This window comes from Centroberyx gerrardi, chromosome 9 (assembly GCF_048128805.1).
Source record: "Centroberyx gerrardi isolate f3 chromosome 9, fCenGer3.hap1.cur.20231027, whole genome shotgun sequence".
Lineage (NCBI taxonomy): Eukaryota > Metazoa > Chordata > Actinopteri > Beryciformes > Berycidae > Centroberyx > Centroberyx gerrardi.
The window spans coordinates 10551467-10574474 of record NC_136005.1 but is presented as its reverse complement, the minus strand read 5'-3'; the positions used below and the strand labels follow the sequence as shown (position 1 = coordinate 10574474).

The window sequence follows — 23008 nt, the reverse complement described above, 5'->3', positions numbered from 1 at the left end:
GGGGGGGTCCACAGGGTGGGCAGGCAGCATGGGGACCCAGTGTAGAGTGGAGATTGGGGTCAGGCAGGTTGAAGGAACCGACCATGTCGCTTTTTACGCCCCAGTAGTCGGCTCGATGGAGCGTGCAAATCATCAACAGAGACCTTTAGCATCTCAACGCCCCCACCTTTCCCACCTGACGCACACACACACACACCTACACACACGCACACATACACACACACAGCACCCTAAACTAATACATGACAAATAAATAATAACCTGGGCCCCTGAATCCACCCCCACCCCCACCCACCCACCCCCCCACACACACACACACACACACACACAAACCTCCCCTACCCTCTCCTCTCTCCTGACTCTCCACTGCTGTGACTTCTAGCCACCAAAATTGAAATCTTAACCTTTCTCACAGCCTAGTCTTTTGTCACAGTGTGGAGGGGCTCAGAAAAGGGTGTAATGCAGTGTATGTGTGTGTGTGTGTGTGTGTGTGTGTGTTTTCTCTCCTCTCCCTTGTTTTCCATTCCTGTTCTACCGTCTCCTCTCCTCTCCTCTCCTCTCCTGTCCTGTTCTGTCCTCTCCTCCTCTCCTCTCCTCTCCTCCTCTCCTCTCCTCTCCTCTCCTCCTCTTCTCCACTCCTCTCCTCTCCTCTATTATGTCCTTTCCCCCTCTTTCATCTCATCACCCAGAACATAAAGGCTCATTATATCATCTAGTCAAGCTGAGAATCCTCTTCTCTGAAACAGCTGGAACAACCTCTATCCTGTCTGTGTCTTCTCTCTGTCCTCTAATCATTTAACACCTATGTGTGTGTGTGTGTGTGTTCTGCACTTTTGTGTGCACATTCCCACTCCCACTTCTCTCTGACTGTGTGCTTACATATATAAAGTTTGCTGCAACAAAGTAAATTCAAGTCTCCATGACATCTCACCTCCAAGTTATTAAACATTCTGGGCTGCTATTTTTCTCCAGGTTGTTCTATTTTCATAGTCCAACTGCATCTTTTTGATGGGCCTTCCGGTCCAGATTGTGAAGTTAAAGCGCCATTATGGGTGAGAGGCTGAGAGTGGACTGGATCAAGGTTGAGAGAATCTGGGACCTTGTTCAAAACTCAGCTTGACGCTTTCCACTGCGTGTGTACGTGTTTGAGTTGATGTACGGGCGTGTGTGTGTGTGTGTGTGTGTGTGTGTGTTGGGGAGACAGAGTAAGAGAGAGCACTCACTGTGACTTTGAAGACTTTTCACCCTACTCAAAAACTTCACTGAAAGCCACTCAGTCTCTAACTTTTCCCTGTAGTCTTTGATTGGACGATCTCGCTCCGGTTTTTCTTGCATTTGTATGAAGGGTGGCCGTTCCCTTTTTCTTCTGTCACAGTGAACAAGTGCAGATTTTTTTAAATTCTTACTCCAACAGAAGGCCAGTCCCATTTTATTCCCCATTTGATCCCTGCTTTCCTTCCGAGGTGGAGACTGCCAGAGACGGGCCTCTGAAGCCCGGGTCTCCCCATCAGAGGCTTTCACTCACATGGATCCATATCTAGTGTCTAGTCCAACACTATTGGATCAGCCAGCAGGCTCGTGTGATGTCAGCTAGTTGAGAGATGCATCGATACAGCATGGACTGATGCCCGATGCAACTGACTTTGACTTTAGTCATAAAAGACTTCTATGCATACACACACACACACACACACACACACACACACACAGAGACACTCAAATACACACTTGCGGACATTTTCTCTTCATCTGTGTGATATGTGTCTGACAAGGCAGTGACACCCAGACACACCACGCCGTAACAGCGGGACTCCGTCAGGGGCGTGTGTGAGTACCAGAGCTGCCAATGGAACATAGTACGCATCACTGATCCTGACACCCAATGGACAGCCTGTGACAAGTATGCAAATGATTTAGCCTGGAGGCAAATATGCTCCACTACCACACATCATACACATCAAATCACACAGACATGCACAAATGGATAGGTGCGCACATGTGCACACACACACACACACACACACACACACACACACACACACAGACATACACACACACGCAAACACACAGTTGATTGCACAAATGCTACAGCTATGCTCAGACAAACAGGTGTGCTCACATGAGTACTCACGCAACGATGCACGAATACACATGCGCGCCTACAGGTGTGTTGTACTGGTAGTTGTATACGGTGATTATACTGTATGTCCATTAATATTTATGGAGAAGCTGAGAAACACTGACAAATACCCACTTGAATAATCCTATGCAAACCACATATCATTTGTGGTGCAAATCTTAACATCTATGTCGTATTTTTTGTAACCTGTCTTGGCTGTATTCATGTCACCTTTTATGTTCAGCTGTCTCTGCTGTCAACAGATTGTAAAATTATAAGAATGAATACCTTAAGGATTGATGACATTGTAATGATAATGGAAATTAAGAGAGACTGGTAGCTGTATCCCACAGTTACCCAGATGGGCTGTGTGTATCTATTCCTGTAGAGTCCAGTGTTGTGTGCCAGTACAACTGCTGCTCGAGTGCAGAATCATTCAGCCGGTCTGGTTTGGTACCAGCCATTAGAACAAGTTGTGTTCATGGTGCTTGTCTTTCTTGAGCTTTTATTGTATATAGGCTACACAAAGTAAGGCCTGTCTTTAATGGCAAACTAGTACAATGTCTTGTAATGGAACAGAACTGTTTTCATCAGTTGTATCTATATTGTTTCTTTTCAGAGCAGCGTAGCTCAGCATGGAGTCTGGTATTCCTGCTGAGTATATAGAGAGGTCACCCAGTTACATAGAGCTAGCCTTTGCTGCCTCCTATATCTACTTTTTTCTTTCTACAGAAGTTCCAGAGCTTGCCTCCTTGTCAGTTCCTCCTGTCAGTGAATTGAATCAGCCTGTTTGTCCCTTTGGGCAGAAGGACGTGAGGTCTTTGAGTTTGGTGGCTCTCTATTGGGGACAAAAATGTCCCTTTCTGTATTGCTGTTGTTGACCAGCCTCTTAATTAGCATTGCTAATTAGCCCTCTACGTGTCACCGCAGTGACAGGGCCTGTCAGCGGGCCATATTGATGGCTCCGATGTCCCCTCGCTTGTCTCCTCGTTAACTCCCATCCGATCTGGACAACATTCTCCCCGTGTCTTGTCCATTTTATCATTGGGGGCCTTGTTGTCTGTCTGTTCGTCACCTTGTCTGTCTGTCTGCCAGAACTGGGCACAAGGGACACGATGGTGAAAGCCGCTAAATGCCGTGTCGACAGTAAACAGCTGTGGTAAACAAATCATGATGTCCATTCCCCTGTTGTCTCGTTTGTCCCATCTCTCATCAGCCCCTATGCTGGCGTGCCCTTGAGCCGCGACAAAGACCTGCTATTGATTAGACAAGACCAGCGTGTGTACCGAGATGGTAAAGAGCGCACCTCACACACCTCAGTGACGGGCAGACAGGCTGCTGACAGGCTGCAGCTAGCACAGACAGCCCCCATGACCTCTCTGGAGCTGGATAATGATAAGTCAATGATAATGATAATGTTTTGAGATGCAGTGAAGTTGGTGGTACAGTGTAAAACATATTATCAGACTCTCAAAGTACCGGGCAATCTGGTGATTCAGAACAGGCTGCCTATCCTCTCCCGGCAAGATAGATGTGCACTGAAGCAGCTGATGTTTTTCAGCATCTTGCCACCGCCACCCACCACCGTAATCCAAGCTACGGCCCTCTGACTGTTCCCTGGCTCACACACACATCAGCCTTGTTCCAGGCCCTATGGTTTCCCCTGGCACCGGGCCAGAAAGCGCCGGGCAGGGCATCCTCTGTGTCTCCGACCGTTCGTCCCACGGATGAAGTTCTCCTTCAGAAGCCGCCCGTCCATCACAAAACTTCCTGTAATAGACGGTGAGTCGTGACAAGCCAAGCTGAGAGGCCATCTGCGCACGGTGGGGTCCGGGAGCTATTTCTGTCACCGAGCGTGCCTGGCCAAAGAGCTCAGGGCTGGCACCGCGCTCTGTTGATCAAAGAGAAAGAGGAAAACACCAAAAAACTTTTCCTGAGGTCAGAACGAAGACGCCAAGGGTAGAAGGAGAGGGAGTGTGTGTGTGTGTGTGTGTGTGTGTGTGAGTTCGTGCATGTTTGTGAGTCAGTCAGTGTGGGCCAGCTCTTTAATAAAACTACTAGTAATACTGTATATCCTTCATTTAACCTAATGCAGTTGTTAGGACTAACATTACGCATGAATAGAAGCATAAAGACAACATACAGACCCACATAGCCTTCATCTGTGGCTTCATCTTGGCCTAATCAATATTATCAGCAAACAGTCTAATGAAGCAGACTGTGCGGCCCATACACAAACACAGACACACACACACTCACACACTCAGAGCAACTCCGGCCCGATGCAGGAGTTGCAGACAAACAGCCAGATGGGGTGTAAACATAGACTCTGGAGTCGTGTGGAGAGAGTTGCCATCAGCCTGCTGGGTGAAGAATGAAGACCCATAGAGACACTTGAACACACACGCAAAAACACACTCTCACAGGCCAAGGTGACAGACTGGCAACAGAGGGGCTTGCTCGCATATTCACAGGCCTAACTTAGAGGCAATACCCCTGTGTGTGTGTGTGTGTGTGTGTGTGTTGTTGTTGTTGTTGTTGTTGGGGTCGTGACAAACTACAGAGGCCGAAGTCTACACCCAGACAGCCCATTCCAACCAAGGATGGATGGTTTAAAAGTTAACGGCTTTGGACAATAGCTTTTCACCTTTATAGCAACCAGGATTTATGTGGCGCAGGTCATTTTTTGATCATCGGAAGAAATTGGAAAAAAATAAAAAACGACTGAATCACCGTCTTGTTTTCGTTTTTTTTCCTTCCTCTGTAGGCCAGTTGTTTCAATCACAGCGCTGTGACAGACAGACAGTCCAGCGGGTGACAGGCTGTATCTGAGTATCAACAAGGTAATGACAGGGGAAAGTGACAGATTATGTCTCTGTGTTGCTCCATCATTGGCTTTAGCCTGGTGAAGAATGGCGCTAGCTTCTCTAAACATCAATGCCCCGGAACAGGGAAACCACTATGTTTTTTGTGATGGAATAGGGATGGATGGATGTTTAGGTGGGAGGATAGATGGATGGCAGATGGATACAGATGGGTGTTTGTCATTCGACTCGTGCCTCAGCGACTAGATGAATTTCACTTCTACTTAGTGACATTGTTCCTCTTTATCTGTATTTGCTAAATCCTCAGTCATGGTGATTGGGAACATTGTTGGTATTCTGTGGTTCTCCACTTCTTCATTATCTGAACCAGATTGTCATCATTACTTGCCCTGGTGGCCTAATGATCACAGGCATAGCAACAGCACTCATAGAGGCTCAACTCTTCTATAAAAGTGGTGGAGTTATTGATATTGCCCCTAATGTAGTGAGGGGGGAATGGGCGAGGGGATGATGTGTGCATTCACCTGTGAATTTAAATAAGGCCTCAGCAGTAAGTAATTGCTACTGTGTGATTCATGCCAGCATCATGTATTTGGCTGACGAGACTGAAATGCAGTTGATTTAGCCTCACTTAGTGCAGAACACAGTGCGTTGTACCTTGAGGATTTACACTGCCCATTTCTCCAGCCGCTGGTTCCTAGTTATTTACTGCACCGCGCCGGCGATGACAGAGCGGATATCTTAAGGCCTTTTTGTATCAGTTCATTTCATACGTGTCCGGCATCCAGGTGGAGATTTAGTGGTTTGTATGTGTCATGTGAATATACATCACAGAGAAAATTCTAAATCTCTTAACTGTCTCTGAAGTGTAAACGCTCATCCTAGGTCTCAGACAAGTGTTGGATGCTTTAGTTTGCTTTGCTATATTTTTTGACTCAGTCCAGGAGACGTTATCGTCCTGTAGCTCATCCAGACAAGACAATGAGCTTTAACTCCCCGTCCTCAGACATGAAGCTGGGCAGGAACGTGGCTCGAACCTTCCTGGATTACTACAAACTCAACAACCTCATCAAGGACAACAGACCAACTCACATTCAAAGGTAGAAAGGAGTTAAGGAATCATATTTGACAAATGACGCCATAAGTAAATATTACATTATATTAAACCCAAATGTGATATACTGTATTTTCAGTTTAATGCTATTAATTGACTTTCTTTTCTCTTGTTGTTTGCTGAAGATTGTGTTACAGTTTGATCATCTAAATAATAATGTTTGTCTGTCACCAGTTCTGAGGTGTCGTCCCAGACAGGCAGCGGTAACGCAAAGGGCAACGGGGCTGACAGAGAGACGGCGGACAGGGAGAGGGAGAAGAAGAGCCACGGCGTCAGACACTAGACAGACAGACAGACAGACAGACAGACAGACAGAAACATGTATAAAATGCAGAGCGCCGTAACAGGAGGATCCTTCACACTTCATTGCCTTTAGAAGCCCCACATCTCCCCGGCTATAAAGACTTATTTTCACATTTCACAGACTTATAACAGAGGAATGACTGGTACTCACAGGACTATAATCCGACCAAGTTGGTCCAATGTTATTGTTTAGTGGCAATAAAATGTATAAAATTGAATGTCAAGGGCAGGCAGAGTCACTAACCATCTAAGCTCCGTTTTGAGGCCTTCGTTCAACAGCTCTTTTTTTGTTTTCACCGAGATGTGCTTCTTCAGTCCTACAGTAGCCTGCATACTGCCTTGTACTTAGATGGAGATTGACTTGTTTATATAGTTGTAAATAAATGCATGCGTCTTGGCTGTTATTAACTTATTGTCATGACTCTGTTGGTATTATTCTCTCTGTTGGTATTATGCTATTATTTGCCATTATTATTAACATTATATTGTACCTGTCTCTCTTATAGCAATAATTGAGATTGAAGCTTAAATATGGCTTATATAAAAGAAACTTGTATAAAGAACATTTTGATACAGTGTGTCCAGGTGTTATCACTGTTAGTTTACATTTGTAGCTCCATTCATTTTATTTATTGAGAATACGCCGTTTGAATGAATATGTGAATGTTGTAACTGAGAATGGCTTTGTGGATTTCAGGGCACTTTGATACAACGTGGAATGAAATAAATTGCTGAATCTTATACCAGTTTTCTACTTTATTCTCAAGTGTGTGTGTGTGTGTGCGCGCGCGTGCGTTCGAGAGAGAGGGAGGAGGGTGCGGGGCGAGCAGCAGGGGGCTCCCGCGTTTTGATTGGCTACTTCCTGGTCACATGACTCGACATCCGCTCTGTCTGACTGTCTTCCTGTTTGCTATGACAACGAAGTTTGAAGATGGGAGGAATGGCTCCTGTGAAGAAGAAGAAGACGCTTTCCTGCTCTAGAGTGCATCAGAAATCTCTGAAATGTACCGTACACTTGGACATACAGGCTGTAAGTGCGTCATTACGCTGCTGTTTACTTTGATACAGAAAATTGAGAAATTAATCTGTTGGTTTGCTAGCAAGCTTGCATCTTCCTCCCCAAAACTTTAGCTACCCGTATAGCAAACTTTTCCTAACTTAACAGTTATCCCTAATGAAGTGCTTTTTATTGGTTTCTAGTAATATATCTACACCTGTGCATGCAGAAATCCTACATTAAATGTTGGATAGCTAACTACTTACCAGAAATGCGTATTGCTAAACATCCTGGAATATTATGCATATATTGAGCTTTCTGCACTAGTTTCTGCGTACCGTTATAAAATGATGATATACAGAAGGGAAGAGAAAATGTAGCCACAGCTTTTAAGTTAGGCAGAAATCCCAAGGAGCTTATAAAATATTCCACCTACAAAAAACTAAAAACAAAGACACAATCACAGTACTGTCTGTGTGCAGATCACCTGTCCAGGAGTGCTGCTGGCCCAGCAGCAGGACGTCTACCTCTCTGTGTGCATCATGGGTCAGTACAGGAAGACTCGCTGCGTGCCTCCTGCCTTCCCTCTGCTCTTCCGCCACAAAATGGTCTTTGCCAAGGTGAGAATAACAACCATGTATCACAGAATTATGTGCCGCCTCCCTGGCCATGATCACCCTGTGGTCCTTTTGTTCACATTTAACAAGCAAGATGGTGGGAGAGCAAAGAACATATTTTTTGCCCACTAGATGCATATCACACTTTGTCTTAACAAGGAGTTGCCTTCCCCTCACACCCCAGTCCTCAAGTTGCCTCCTGCCAACACCTATTCTTCCTACTTTTTCCTACAAGAGATTAAAATTCAAGAATATTCCCCATCCCTGTGTCTCTTTTCTATATAATACTGTCTGTTTTAACACCTATGCATGAGTTTATGCCTTATATACCGGCATACTTGTTCACACATTTACACGCGGGAGCTGCCCTGTATATAACCACAGTCTTCTACTATTGCCTGCTGAGAAACTCCATGAGAGCAACTGGGTGTTTGTGCCACTCAAGCGTACTTTAACAGTAGTAGCTGTAGCTGGATGGGACGATATGCTTATCTTACAATACGATTCGTAAGGCGATATGGGGTTCACGATTTGATGCAACTATTATATGATGTAATAAATAAAAGTTCAATGACAACAAAGTATGACTGTGCAGAATTATGTTTATTTCTGAGTCACAAATCTTTCTAGCAATGGCATTGGCTTGCTAGCATATATACAATATAACAATTTAAAAATGCCATTACAAAGTGCAAAAATATAATTTCAGTGGAGAGCTTGTGAAATTGTGATGGGCAAGCGGTCTCATTTGTGATTACTACAGCAGAGTAAAATGTAGATAATATTGCAATTCATTTTTCTGCCCCACAGTGCGTGTTGTCACATTTTTGTATTGCGATATATTGGATTTTGATATACAGTCCCATCCCTAATCGCTGTGGAGGGAGGGGAGAATTCTACTAATTCCATCGGCCCAAGTCCGAGGGTTCAAACCGGCAACGTTCCCGGTGGAAAGGGACTTCCTTTCCCTGAGTAATGTAACACACATAGAGAGTGGAGGAATCAGAAACCAGCCTGTGTGTCTCATCTTGTTATACGCATTGATTTGCTTTGTCTGTACTCTGTCTGCTTTACCAGACTTTCCCAGGCGTGGTTGACCCTGCTGACGTGGCTGACCTGCTAGATGGTAAATGGCCTCCTGGGATTTGCTTCCTCATCACTTAGCCCTGAATCATTTGCTATGTAAGCTTATAGGCTATTAGTTGTGATACTGATCATTAGCTCACAGTGTATTTGTGCTTTCGCCCCTCTTAGCTGACACCACATCTTTTGAGCTGATTCAGCTGGTGCCTCCAGGTATGCTTTCTGATGATGCCATATGGGCACGTTCTGCTCCTACTTTATCCAGTCTAAACATTGCAAAAATAGAATCTCAACTTTGTTTGTGTGTGTCTGTGTGTGTCTCCCCCTGGGCGTGTCTATTTGTGGTTTCAGAGGGTGAGATCCTAGCCACAGTGGGGGAGAGCACCAGAGATTTCCTGTACCCCGGACCCAGACTGAGCTCCCGAGACGGAGCTCCAGAGAGAGAGATACTGATGAAGAGGTCCTCCTCCTTCCCTGTAGGCTCCTACTGTTCTTTTCTTTACTTGTTTTCCATTTCTTCTTCTCTCCTCCTCCTCCCAGTTCCAGGTGTTACAAACGTCATTCATGCCAGCAGGGGTGGCTGGGCTGCTGACTGAGCAAATGCAAAAAAAGCACATTCTTGTATTATCTGAAGGGGAGTGTTTCTGTCAGATGACGAGTTTAACTGATTTCTTCAATTATCTAACCCGCTCTACCGGGAGAGCTGTGCTCACCGTGTGATCTAGCTTGATTGGCACCAATATTACAATCGTCGTTCAAACCCTGCAGTCGACTGTAGCTTCCTCTAAAAGTGAGTCCCTTCCCAATCTCACCAGCTCTCGTGCCGCACGTGACAGGCAGGTACACCGCTCAGATAACCAATTCAAAGGCATTCTCTTGACTTAGACAAAGCAAACTATTTCCTCGAGGAAAGATAGTATTTTCTTTAAAGAGTGAATCTTTTCCAGCTCTGTTATACAGAGAGAAGAAAAAAAAAAAACGAAACTGAGAACTTCCTCCCCTTTCATTCCCTCCTCCTCATCTTGCCTTTCTCCCTTTTCCTCCTCTCCTTCAGTCATCTCTCTCTCGCTCTACCTCTTCCCTCTCTCGTTCATTCTTCTGCATCCTCTCCTTGTCCTCTGAAGTGCACATAGCAGACATATCATTTAAATGTCTTTAAACACGGTTCCCCTCTCTCTGTTTGCTTTTTATGTGTTTGTGTTCGAGGTCTACATAGCAATTTAGATGTCTCTCTCCAAATTGCCATATTATTTAAACATCACTCGAGCCTTTCTCTTTCCTCCAATTTGTTTTTCTCAAGCGTGGCGTAGATTGTAGAATTGTGGTTGTAAATGGATCTTCCAAAGCAACGCTGTTATCTGTGCTTTTGTCTCCATCTCCCTGTTAAAGGTGTTGTGTTTGTTCCCATTCTCCCTCTCCCTCTAGGGAATCTGTCCCAAAGTGGAGTTTGCTACCACATCTGTCATTGAGGAGAGTGATGGGAAAGACAGCCGGCCCACCTCACCTGTAAGTGTGTCCGCACATTACATCTCACAAGCCTGCATACCCACACACGGTGACACACACACACACACACACACAGATAGTCTTTCCTGTTTTTCACATTCTCTTGCATTTGTTTTCTCTTGTTTTTATCTGCATTTATGCCCTTTCTTGCCGAGTTCTTTTTGAATACATTTCACTTGACACATGTTCACAGCCTTTCAGAAGCATCGGAGCTTGCTCAAAGTTTAAAATGTTAATAGACATCAAAGTGTCCCTCGAGAGTCAAATATACAGTGTAATTATCTGCCTGCCTGCCTGTTCAAAATGAGGCTGAATTTGAGATCACATCAGAGCCAAACACTCAGCGTTACTGTGAAAGTGACCATAGCTCGAACAGTGAAGATTCATTTCCAGACCACTCTAATGAGTAACATCACTCTCTATCAATTTTGTCTGTTTCCACCATATAGACCTACCTTCTATTGTTGCCATGGCTACTGCATCTATCTATCCATCCCTGTAGTGTTTCAAGGGTATCTGTTCTCTCCTTGTGAATGTAATTACGGGGAGACAGATCTGTGATGCTGATAGCCAGGCTCCTCTCACTGCTCCCGCTAGCTGGGATTTTATACAATTTTTGTCACAGAACCAGTCAGTAAGTCGTTTTTTCACATTCACTGCCACTATCCAGGCCTGGCTCAGGCTTACCTGCACCTCTCCTCCACTGTGTCGCATTGGATTTAAAGGGTAACTGGTGCTCAGCTGCATAAAATCACCATTTTACCTTTTAAAGAATGTGGATTTCTTGTATTCTGTCTCTCTCTCTGCCTCTCTCTTTCCTTTCATGGCGGCTCCAGGATTTGTTTTATGAGGTTCCCGTCTGTTCTCTGCAGGCTAATCCACTCAGTGATGGCCTTGTGTGTGTGTGTGCGTGTGTGTGTGTGTGTGTGTTGTGCTCGGCAGACGGACAGCAGGAGAGCAGGGTAGTCTTCCATTTTCAGACCAAAAAGGAATTTTGGTTAAAAAAAGAAAGAAAGAGGGAAAACCCTTCACAGACAGTCCTGTTAGTAGCATATGATCCATCACACAGTGGTTGGCGTGTTGTGCCAAAAACAGTACCATATATTTTCCAGGTGCAGTAACCTAAGCAAAGCTATTTGGTTAAATGGGATGTCATTGACAGCGTGGCAGATTGTCAATGTGTTCTCCTGGCCCCTTAGGGGGATGTCTGGATCAGAGCACCGCTGTGGCTGTCAGACAGTAGAATTTCTCCATTCTCCCCTCCTAATGGCTCCTCAGCATAGGCATTTCCCTGACAGCCTGCCTGCCCAGCCGACAAACCATGTCCTGCTTTAATAGAGATTTAGAATGATAGCAACTGCCACGAAACCTCTATAACTGTAGTGGTGAATATACATTCGGCAAAGTAGTAAAGTGTTGCTCTCTTCTTCTGTCCTTCTCCTGTTTTCTCACCCTCTAATCTCTCTCTTTATATCTTATCCCTATTTCCCCACACAGCTGTCTATTGTGTTTCCACTGTTGTCAGTCCCGCTTTTTCCCTAATCCATGCGTGTTTCCCTCTATGTAAAAGATCAGCACGGTTGACTTGGCACAGTTTGTAGTGTTTTTACTCCCAACATTATTTGCATGTACGCGTTTTAGGCAAGGTTGGTTTTTCTTGTTTAATAAGCTACATGTAGCTCAGGCTTTGTCTCAAGGACAGGCCACTTTATCACACAATACCAACAGTGGCAAGAGCAACTAATCACATCAGACAAGCCCTCACCACGCAGTTGCAGACAGGAAAAGTGACTGACTCTCAGTGGATCTCCACCAGCAAAGAACAGATGGAAGAGGTGAAGGAAATAGGGGGAGGGGGGGGCTTACTTTGCTTAATTCCATTAAATCAGACCACTCTGAAATGGCAACCTCAATCAGGATTTATTTATCATTCTGTTTCTCTTAAAAAATGAGTTTTAATGTTCCGTGATGTCCCTAATTAGCATTTAGATTATCTTTGTTTTACAGCCAGGTAATGCCTCTTTATCATATTAGACTGGAGATGGCCATCAAACGTAATTAACATTTTTTCTTAACTTATTTATCCCCGGTCGACATTGCCCGCAGGAAGTGGGATATTGCATCTGAGAATGATGTTAGCGGCCATTAGAGTTATTGAAGTCATTCTGCAGAGGTGGTCTCCATGGCAGTGCGGACTGAGAGAGCTGTTGTTGTTGTAACACTTAAGCTGAATGATTTGGCTAATGGTTTAATGGTTTCGTCCAGGGAGAACAAGTCTGTATAGACACTGAGAGCAATTGGCTTAATAGCTGAAATGGCTGATGCATCTGTAAAGGAATAACTTTGCAGTCTGCAGAGAAATCTAGACGCTGCTGAGATAAAAGCTATGCATTGCATCCCTTTGTGCCTCAAAACAGAGAATTACCACATCTGATGCATAACTAGTCTGACATATCAAAACAACATATCAACCTTGCTCTCTCTCTCTCTCTCTCTCTCTCTCTCTCTCTCTCTTGCTCTCTCTCTCTTTCTCTCTCGCTCTCTGTCTCTCTCTCTCTCTCTCTCGCGCTCTCTCGCTCTCTCTCTCTCTCTTTCTCTCTCTCTTCCCCTCTCCCTCTCTCTCTCTCCCCCTCCCTCCCTCCCTCCACCCCCCAGCCTTGCTGTCTCTCTCCAGTGAGGCCATCCCTATCCCCGTCCGGACGGAGCTCAACCAAACTGTCTTCATCGCCCAAAGCACTATGTCAGTCTCCATCCAGCCGGCAGTGTTCCACGGGGGTTGATGGGAACTGTAGTCCCGTGAAAAGTGGGAAAGAAAAGCAAAACACTGAGACTAGAATTACAAACTCTGCATGGCCATCATCGTCCAGACCCTCTCCTTCTTCATCCCCATCTGGTCATAGTTCCCACAGACACAGGAAGGGAAGACAACAGACAGGTCCTGGGTGTTCTGCAGACTCTGGCTACCAGCAGCCCACAGTCGCCTCCAGGACACGCGCCCTGTCGCCTTACACCCACCGCAGGATGTGCCAGCTTTCAGAGGACGCCAGGCAGAGGCTCAGCCATCTCCAGCTGGGGCCTCACCGCTTCAGGAAGGAGACGGAGAGCCAGCCGCCCTTCTTGGTTGGTAACATAAGATAGATTTCTCCAAGTTGAAGTTTCTACCCAGAACAGTGATATGATGGTATGACTTGTGCCAACGATACACCTGTCCAACAGACAGGTTGCATTAAATTGCTGGCCTCCTGAATCGATGTCATTCATTCCTTGTGGGCCCATGCCACTGGCAGGAGGGCATGTTGGTGCTTGACGATTTGCACCATAGATACTTAGCACAGCTTCCGTACAGCAAACTAACTAGTGGTGCTTCCAGTCTCTTTTTATGCTATTAGTTATTCACTCTCAGCTTTTTACAGGGTGTTGACAAAAATACAAAATAGCTGTTATGGTTCACAGATGATCAAAAATACATGGTTTGGATGGAATCTAAAAGAGTGGGTGAGTGTGTATCCGCTGACATATTTTTCCAACTTAGCCCTTCAGTCCATCCATTTTTCAGTGTGGGTCCTTTACATTCAAAACAATGCTGTGCCTGCCTCCCTTTTATCATGTTGTAGTCTGTATGTTAGAAGCTTGAATATAACTTTATTTTGAGGGCATAGTAAGAGAACAATGTTCCTTTTTTTCACAGGAAGCTTTAATGGTGTTTAATGTCACTGTAGTTTTCCCCTCTACATCACTCATGAATGTAATATGGCTTATCATCCTCACAGTGGGGCTCTGGTACCCTTTAGTAGCAGCAAGTCCAGCATTTAGCCCGATACACACTTGTTTATTAACACTTTAATTATGGGCGTATCACAGCTATGAGAGATTTGCATATAAAAAGGAGTGCTTTTCTGATCGTAGAGCCTGGGGGAATATAGATGGAGAACAGCACGGCCTCTCGTTCTCTGCCCCTCCCTCCCGCTTCACTCTGCTTTTCTCTCTGATTTTTCATTCACATCAAATGTAATCCCGAGGTTTGAATATCAAAATCCACCAGGATACTGTTATTAAAAGAAACGATTAGGGATTGAGTTGTTTGTTGTTTTTGTGATACACATGAATGGCATTTACTAGAATACAGCGGGTGTTTTGTTAAAGAGCAGAGCATGTTATTCCACTCTGGTTTTCCTGGGGGAATCCCCTGGCTACAATTAACCCTGGTAATTAAGAGTCAAGCTGCAATTAACAAATAGATACCTAATGAAGTAGCTCGGCCCGCGCTGAATGTATTATCAGTGCACGTTTGAGAGCCTCAACTCTTGGTTTGTGTGTGGAGGGAAGCTATAGCCAAGTAGTATGTTATTTGAGACGGTCGTTAGCAGTTATCCTCCCGTAAAAGTTTTATCTTGTTTTTCCTTCAGCCTCATTGTGATCCTCTTGCTGGAGTGATTAGGGCTGCAGTGAAGGACAAATAGAGGCGTATCAGTGAGATGACGAGTGTGTCCTAGCTTTCTGGGTAACTTCTCCATTATCTTGCCACAGACTGGTAGAAGTGACTGAATGTGATGAATGCCTGCTGTTGCTACTTTCATTTAGCAAAATAAGACCAACAAAATCTCTATTTGTTTTCTTGATTGGGTATTTTTTGTTAGATTGTTCGATTGATTGATGTGCTTGATACGGTCACTGTTTGGGTTTCAAAGTGGGAAAAAAACACTGTGAAGAAGAACACACCCAGCTAGAAAAACTATCTTGGTGTGCAGCACTGATGGAACTGTTGGAAAAATTCAAAGTTGCACACTGATGAAGGCCCGAGTGCCGGTGCGACCATGCTGTGCAGGTGTTTTACTGCATTGATAAAAGAATTCAAACTAGAAAAGTCTGTTGAGTTACCGACATTGTTCAGCGGATGATTTTTCTTCTTTGTTATGTGTTACACTAGGTCTCTCGTTGCAGTAGTGTGTCTGTGATGGAAACTCCTTCCTGTCACAGTCGCTCTGCCAGCTTCACAGCTGATCTCACAGGTAAGCCTCATCACTCACATGCACACACCAGTACACACTCGCTCACTCACTTAAGGCCGTGGTATGCTTGCTACAGAAATGGATTTTGGAAGGTTCGTATGGACAAAAGGACGGGTTGCTGAACATTGGTCGCCACATTGGCTTCGGACTCCTTTTCTGGTCCATTGCCTTCGTTTACATCTCCGTGCTAACATCACGTGGTCAACTCAAAATGAATTGTTTAGGATGTTGACAGGATGTTGACACGTATGACCAATCAGACGGCCTCTAAATCCTCATATTCCCCCAGCCGCCTGTTCAAAGCAGACGCTGATGTTCTGATGTTCTCTGAGTTTTTGTCACTGCCGTTTCTGGTTTCCCTAGGTTACAGTTACTACTTTAATCTTCATGCACCCACACTGGCGTTGAGTGTAAATAAACAAACAATACGAAGCCGCAGCAAGTATACACACATTTGTATATGGCACCGTGTTCAACTGTGCTTCTATGTAGGGCACGTTTGACTTTGTTGTTAGTATACCGCTGCCTTTACTCAGTACAATCTACAGATACTGAAACAAAATGCAGTTTCTTTCACATCTGTTTATGTTCGAGGAGTAAACAATATTTCATATTTCAAAGGAAGTAGTGCAGAGGTTTTGCAGTTCACAAGCTCCTCCCAGTTTTCCTGTCCCTGTGACACTCTTCTACCTTCTTGTCATCCTAGATCCCTCTCTCCTGGGGAGCTACAGACCAAGAACAGCCAGAGTGAGTCTAATTATATTATCTCAAACCAAGGAATCTAGCCAGCTAGTATTTGGATGCAACAGCACATCCATAACTTGCTTAAGCTTAAAAATGTTAACTGTGTGTATACTCTTTATATTGGAAAATCCTTATTTTATAATACATGGCATTTACACATACTCTAAACCTCTGCTCTCAACCAGAGCTGCCAAATGGTATTTGCAAACAATTGTTAGTGTTTCTTTAGTCTGCTTGGATTGTCAGATGGGTTTGACAGTTACGGGTTAAATTAGTATACTTTTCTGTGATTGACAACTTACTTCACTTGATAATGGAAAAATACGTAAATAATAAGTGAAAGTATAGAAGTATTAGCAGTAAAATGTACTTAAGTACTCATTCTGAAGAATGTACTTTCAGAGTGTTAAATTATTGATGCATTAACCTGTAAGAAGTATTTTAATGTTGTAGGTCTAACTGCTCCATATACTGCTGAGGAGTTTAAACTCTAACAATGCAACATATTTTATGAGCTTATCGTATGTTTTGCATGTAAAACCTTATTCTGCAGAGTAACCAGTAACCACAGCCATCAGATAAATGTAGTGGAGTAAAAAGTACAATATTTCCCTCTGAAATGTAGTGGAGTAAAGGTATTTAGTCTCACAAAATGGAAATACTCAAATTAAGTACCTCAAAATTGTACTTAAATACAGTACTTGAGTAAATGTACTTTGTTACTTTCCACCTCTGCATTTTACTCTGGTCTGTTGTGGACTGGGTGTCCTTGGTGACTGTGGTGTTCTCACCAGTCCTGCTTTCAGTGCACCCGACTCAACCCCTGTTGACCTTAAACCCTGCTGCCCTCTGACCTCTTCCAGTTAGGGTCAGGTTCTCCAGAGCTGTTGTCCAGGCATGAAGCCCAGATCAGGACACCTGTGAGAGGCGCTGTCTCAGCTCAGTCCGCCCTCGGTGCATCAAGCTCCAGAAGCCCTCTGATTCTCAGCAACTCCTCCCTCAGAGAACGGTAACGTACACAATTACAGAGTCTCTACTCAATGCATCCCTTTTCTTTCAACCTTAAGGTTTCCCACGGCCCTGGAAAATCCTTAAAAGTAAAATAAGGCCTTAAATGTTTTTGAAAATGAATGGGTGGCCTTGGAAGTGCTTGATTTCTTTAATTAAAATTCATCAATATGCCTCAGCTCTCTGGACTGCTCTGCTTACATCCTGAAGAAAACCCTAGGAAAGATATTTGCTGTGATATAGCAGCAGATATAAAATGAAAGATTTCACCGTGATTTCTTCACTTGACAAGATCATCAGTACTGTAAAGCATTAAGCCTCTATGATGTCTAATTTTGACCAATGTTATGTCTTACCGCAAAACATGCCAATTAAAGTTTTACATTTAAAAGTCCTTGAATTTGATGTCCAAGTGAGTGTGGGAACCCGAACCTTTCTTTTTTTTCCCTGCTAAATTAATGCTTTCCAAAAACAACAGTCCATAATTGAAAAATAATAATAACGGGAAGAGGACAAAATAAAAGCAGCCCAGAGGAGCCCTGCCATCGCTGTGGTTTATTAGCTTTAGTATCAGTCGAGTTTGTTAACAGGATTTTCCAAATAAGGATTTTTTCACATGGTTGTTAAGCTTGATTCAATCTCAACAGTTTTTACTGGAGGATGAACACACTGTAAGGGACTAGCCTAAAGGTTAGAGAAAAAGGGCTTGGGGCCAAAAAGCAGCCAGTTTGACTCCTCAAACTGGCTGGGAAAATCTGAATGAGTGACTCTTCCATCCCAACCTCCTAACCCTGAACAAGGCAAGGCACTTAACCCCCAGTCACCTCAGCCTTGAGTCAGGCACTTGACCCCCAGCTGCGCCAATGGAGCCGCTCAGTGGCCAATAGGAAACTATCATTGTACCGTGTGAACGTCAGCGAAACCTTATCTGATCCCCCTCTCTCTCCAAAGCTTTCCTATCTCTCTCTACTTCGAACTATCTAATACAGGCGAAAATGCCCAAAAAAATCTATTAAAAAAAACAAAAGCACCTGGATAAATGATGAAGAAACAGTGTATAATGGTTGTTAATTGAGGTCTTTTTTTCTGATGTTCTTTCTTTCTTTTTTGATGTTCTCTCTCTCGTCCTATATAAATAAATTCTCCTGTTTTTAGAAGAAGTTAGATAATAAGGGTCAACAGTTACTAGAATGCTTGTTAATAACTTTGTGGTTCAACTTACGGTCTCCTCAAAATATAATAATCCAGATGTTCATCAGTGATGATCTCTGAGGATCAGCATTGCAGGCTGGCTCCTCTGGCCACAAAGCCAGCAGATTCTCTCTACACTCAGGCCTAAGCATGTGTAAATCATTTTTGTTTGCTCAAAAGATCTTCAAAGGATTGGTGCTGTTAAAAAAAAAGCGCCCCTGTATGAGTTTCCAATTATATAGTATTGACAAATATGGCTCTCTCATGAGATGTTAGCCATACACTGGCGCTGGTTTTTGTGTGTGTGTGTGTTTGTGTATGTGTGTGTGCGCACGCGTGCATGTACTCATACGCCTCTAATCTTTAATTTTGATCACAGTCGACAGGCAGGATGAATTCCCCTCCACCTCTCAAATTACGGGAGCTGATGTCTTGTCATGTTTGTTCATTACTTAGAAAGGAGGGAGAGAGAAGGGAAAACAAAGAGGAAAATGGTATTGATTTGTGTTTCAGCCAGAGCCCTGATGCATTTGACCCGACGCACGCTTTAATACATTCTGAGAGACCTTGTCATCGATCGCGGCAGCTGTGAGTTGCACACACCGATGGGACCGATGTTCCGTTTTGTTTGTTTGTTCTACCCTCCCTTCCCTTCCCCTCTTCTCAGTCCATAAGTAAACATTAAAATCAATAGACAATTTTAAACTGGAAAGTAAATTGTAGGAAATGAATGATACTTCTCTCTCAATTGAAAACGCGACAGGAGTTGCAGGGTGGGAGATTAGAGCGGGCGTCTGTAGATTCCCTCCGACAGGGAGAGGGTCACGTCTTACCACAAATCTTTGATGGAAAAAGCAAATGACAGATGCCAATGGCAACTTTTGCCCCCTACGCCCTGAAGTCTCAGTCTATTCATGTCTCTGGATGATTTGTCCTTGATGACTTTTTGAAGCAGGAAGTGAATTTATCTGATTACAGATGAAAAGCTTCCATCCCCAGACTGCAAGCCAAGCCGGGGCATCAGTCAGTCAGTCATCATCCCTCCACTCCCAGCAAATAGATGTGGATGAGAGGCAATACTGGAATTTATTACTGTTTACTTCTGTCTGTCTTTCATTGCCATTTTTTATTTCATAAGTGCCCGTGGCCATCTCGCAGACAGAATACATTTATATTGTATTGATGAAGGACGTTTATGCCTCTGGTTCGAACGCATAGTTGGTTCTATCAATGGTGAAATTACTTTTTTTTTCTTTTTTTTAGTTTGCACACAGGGTCGAATATAAAGGAGCCAAAATCAAAATCATTTTTTTTGTTGTAGGAAGCATTGTCATTTATGTTCCAAACTGTTCTCCTTTTTTATAACACAGACAGTATACATAAAGTGTGTCAAGTCAGTGTACTTTCAGCTTTGCTCCGGCTCTCCCATCTTTCCTTAGGGTGCAGCACAGACTAGTGGACAAAAGGAATACTTCTGAGTATCACTGAAGCAAGAGCAGGAGCTGTATCTAAATTGTATGAATGCAAGATTCTCCTTATCGTGTCAAAATCCTTTTCGCTTTATCTTAACCCAACTTGATTCAGGTGTCTGGGACTCAGAATATGTTATTTGAGTCTATAGTCTCTTCTGTATTCCTTCAAAAGCCCTCAGGTCTTCTACTGGTTTGTTAGAAGTACAAAACCCCTCTCAAAAGAAGATTGGGGATGCAGCCTTTTTTAACTCTGCTCCTAAACTGATGAACACCCTGATGAAGAATATTAGAGATGCTCTGTAAGCATTTTCAAGCGACTGCTAAAAACATATCTTTTCATCTTAGCTTTTAATTAGCCTTCATTTTAACTGTTTAATTTGATTGTGTTCTTTTAATGCAATTCACTTTGTCTATTTATTTGCATATTCTTAACTTTCTATTTTTACTTTTTTGTTACTTGATTTGATTATTTTAATGCAATGCATTTTGCTTGTTCTTTTATATATTTATCAGTTTGCCTTCTATTGATGTAAAGCACTTTGAGCTGCATATTGTGTATGAAATATGCTATACAAATAAAGGTTATTTTTATTTATTTATGTATTTATGTATTTATTTTTATTTTTACAGGTTTTGTAATGTGCTGTCTCCTTGTGGTGTGTTTTCCTCAGGTTCCAGACCAGTCAGCCCAGTCCCTCTCACTGGGAGCAGATCCACAGCAGAGTCCAGAAGATTTTGCAGACCCACAGAACCAACCGGAAACACCAAGTGACCCTTGACCTCTGCCCTCCTGTTCTGACTGGAAACTGACCAAAGTAAAAACAAGTTACAAGGCAAGAGCGCTTCTGGGGTTTAACCAGTCACTCTGATAACGAATAGTTGAAGTTCAAGGATAAAAGAAAACATTCCACCAGCGCGCACTAAACTGTAGATTTTTACCTGCCGTATGTTCTGTCTGTAGGAGTGGATACACACACACACACACACACACACACACACACACACACACACACACACCAACTTAACCTCAAGATTTTATCACTCAGTGTGTCGAACCATCTCTCCTCTCACCCATGTATGTTGATTCATCCCTCTTTCATGCTCATTTAGTTTCCAGACCTTCCCAAGTACCTGCTGGGCTGCGTTTGTCTTCGTTACACAGTGAAAAGGCAGGAAATTGGCAGGGGTTACGTTCAAAAGCGTAGCAGCACCACCTCCCTCCCACCCATCAGCTGGGCTGTTTTTAAACACCCTGATGGTGAAACCAAAGGGAAACGTGTCTAATTACTCTAAAGCTGTGTGAAATTGGCTGGGGAATAAAGAAACGACACTGTGTGCGTGCGTGTGTGTGTGTGTGTGTGTGTGTGTGTGTGTGTGTGTGTGTGTGTGTGTGTGTGTGTGTGTGTGTGTGTGTGTGTGTGAGTGTGTGTGTGGGAAGGAGACATGGTGGATGTAAGCTGCAGCTGTTAAGGGCTCATCTCTCCAACACAAAGACAGGCGAGAAGGTAGCCGAGAGCCACTGTCGGGAGCCAGCAGCTACAAGAGACTTAAGCAGAGATTCAAAAGAAAGAGAGGGAGAAAAAATACTTTAATCCTGAATGAAAGAGCAGGAGAGACTGAGAGGAATTTAGCCTTAACATGAATTAAGTCCATCATTCAGCCCCATAGGGTTACACTGAAATGTCTTGAATACAGAAAATCTAAATTGTATTTAGAGCGTGTTCGTCTATGCATGTGTGTACGTACACATGAAGAACAAGCACCTTTGTACAGAGGGTTTCAGCTCTTTATAATGAAAACAGTTCATGAACAGCCATAGTGAATCAATTATGTCTTTTACCATTGCTAATAAAAGGAAATGCAGTCAGTAATGAATTCTCTTTAAAGACAACTAAGCCTTTTTATCACAGATTTCTGTAAAACGTATAGTGTTGTAGGAAATCATAGCTCAAAGATTATATTATTTAATAAGGGAAATTATAAGAGTAATTAGACATATCCCAAATAGACAATTATTCATCCAGCGAACCAATTTCTATAAAGGAACGGATAATAACACAAGGGAAAAGCCCTCTCAGTTGGCCAAACACAAGAGGTTAGTTGTTATTATAGTTATAACTATTATTGTTATGATTATTATTATTATTACTACTACACAATAATTATTTATAAAAGGGCAGCACAGATCTTTTCCGGTTTAGTGATTGATATTGTGAGCAAACAAACACAGAACAAGTTACTTTTAGTCTCAAACACATTATTTCTACCGTTACTATCTACAACTACAACTGAACAACACTACAGAGAACAAACACGCAAGGGAAAACACAACACAGTCTACAGGAGGGCAAGGGAAAATGTCAACAAAGCAGTATAACATTGGGGAAGTTATAGGATGAAAATGATATTAGATTATTAATAGACTGAGATGACTAGGCCTATAGTGATCGTTCCCTGAGAAGCAGAAAGTTGAGTAAGTAGTTCAAAATAACGGGACTTTGGAGACGATACCAATTGATAAACGGACCTCTACAGCACCAGGAGACTATGCAAAGTGAATGGACTGCTGTGATACTTGCTTGTGTCCTGGAGTCTGCTGCGGCCTGACGTTGCTGGACTTGTTGATGGTGAGAGAGTCTTCTGGAGTCAAGTTGGACGGACTGGACCGGCTGAGTGGAGAAACTCTTGATCAGGCGAACTTGAAACAAGCTCAACTCAAAGAACTATTCTCTGGGAACGATCTTATGAGGAATATTGTGTCCTTGCCTTTGGACGGCATTTAGCCAATCAGATTGGGCAGTGGTGCCGTGGGGGGGGGTTTCCCCACCTGCTTATCACTGTGACCAATGCAGTTTCGGTCCGGGTACACACTTGAAATCCTATGATTCCTTATTATTCTCACCAAAATTGCACACTTAGTCATAGTACATTTCTGATGGCAGATTTGAAAAGTTAAGATCAAAAGAAATAAGTTGATACCAAACTTGGGACCTGTAGTGTCCAGATTGGTGAAGTAACAG

General features: G+C 43.5%; 2 protein-coding genes across 2 annotated transcripts in view; both read left to right on the top strand.

Annotated features, from left to right (window-relative positions):
* The window catches only part of agbl4 (AGBL carboxypeptidase 4), a 250051-nt gene extending 243710 nt beyond the window's left edge, over positions 1-6341 (top strand). The window contains exons 12-13 of the mRNA XM_071920501.2: positions 5951-6044; positions 6233-6341. Of these exons, the coding sequence (XP_071776602.1) occupies positions 5951-6044; positions 6233-6341 (203 nt within the window). The remainder of the gene's footprint in view (positions 1-5950; positions 6045-6232) is intronic.
* A 938-nt stretch (positions 6342-7279) lies between these two features.
* On the top strand, positions 7280-22210 carry spata6 (spermatogenesis associated 6). Its single transcript, XM_078285875.1, has 11 exons — positions 7280-7391; positions 7841-7978; positions 9053-9101; positions 9230-9271; positions 9410-9534; positions 10484-10564; positions 13220-13684; positions 15492-15573; positions 16280-16320; positions 17181-17326; positions 20660-22210. Exons 1-11 carry the CDS (start codon positions 7293-7295, stop codon positions 20796-20798), a joined length of 1407 nt encoding a protein of 468 aa, XP_078142001.1. The 5' UTR covers positions 7280-7292; the 3' UTR covers positions 20799-22210.
* Positions 22211-23008: the final 798 nt, after the last annotated feature.

Bases quoted from the DNA above. Each gene is read 5' to 3' on its own strand.
- spata6 (XM_078285875.1), top strand. From the start codon at position 7,293: ATGGGAGGAATGGCTCCTGTGAAGAAGAAGAAGACGCTTTCCTGCTCT. The intron at 13,685-15,491 runs GTTGGTAACATA...GTGTTACACTAG, and splicing joins AGAGCCAGCCGCCCTTCTTG to GTCTCTCGTTGCAGTAGTGT. The intron at 16,321-17,180 runs GTGAGTCTAATT...GACCTCTTCCAG, and splicing joins ACAGACCAAGAACAGCCAGA to TTAGGGTCAGGTTCTCCAGA.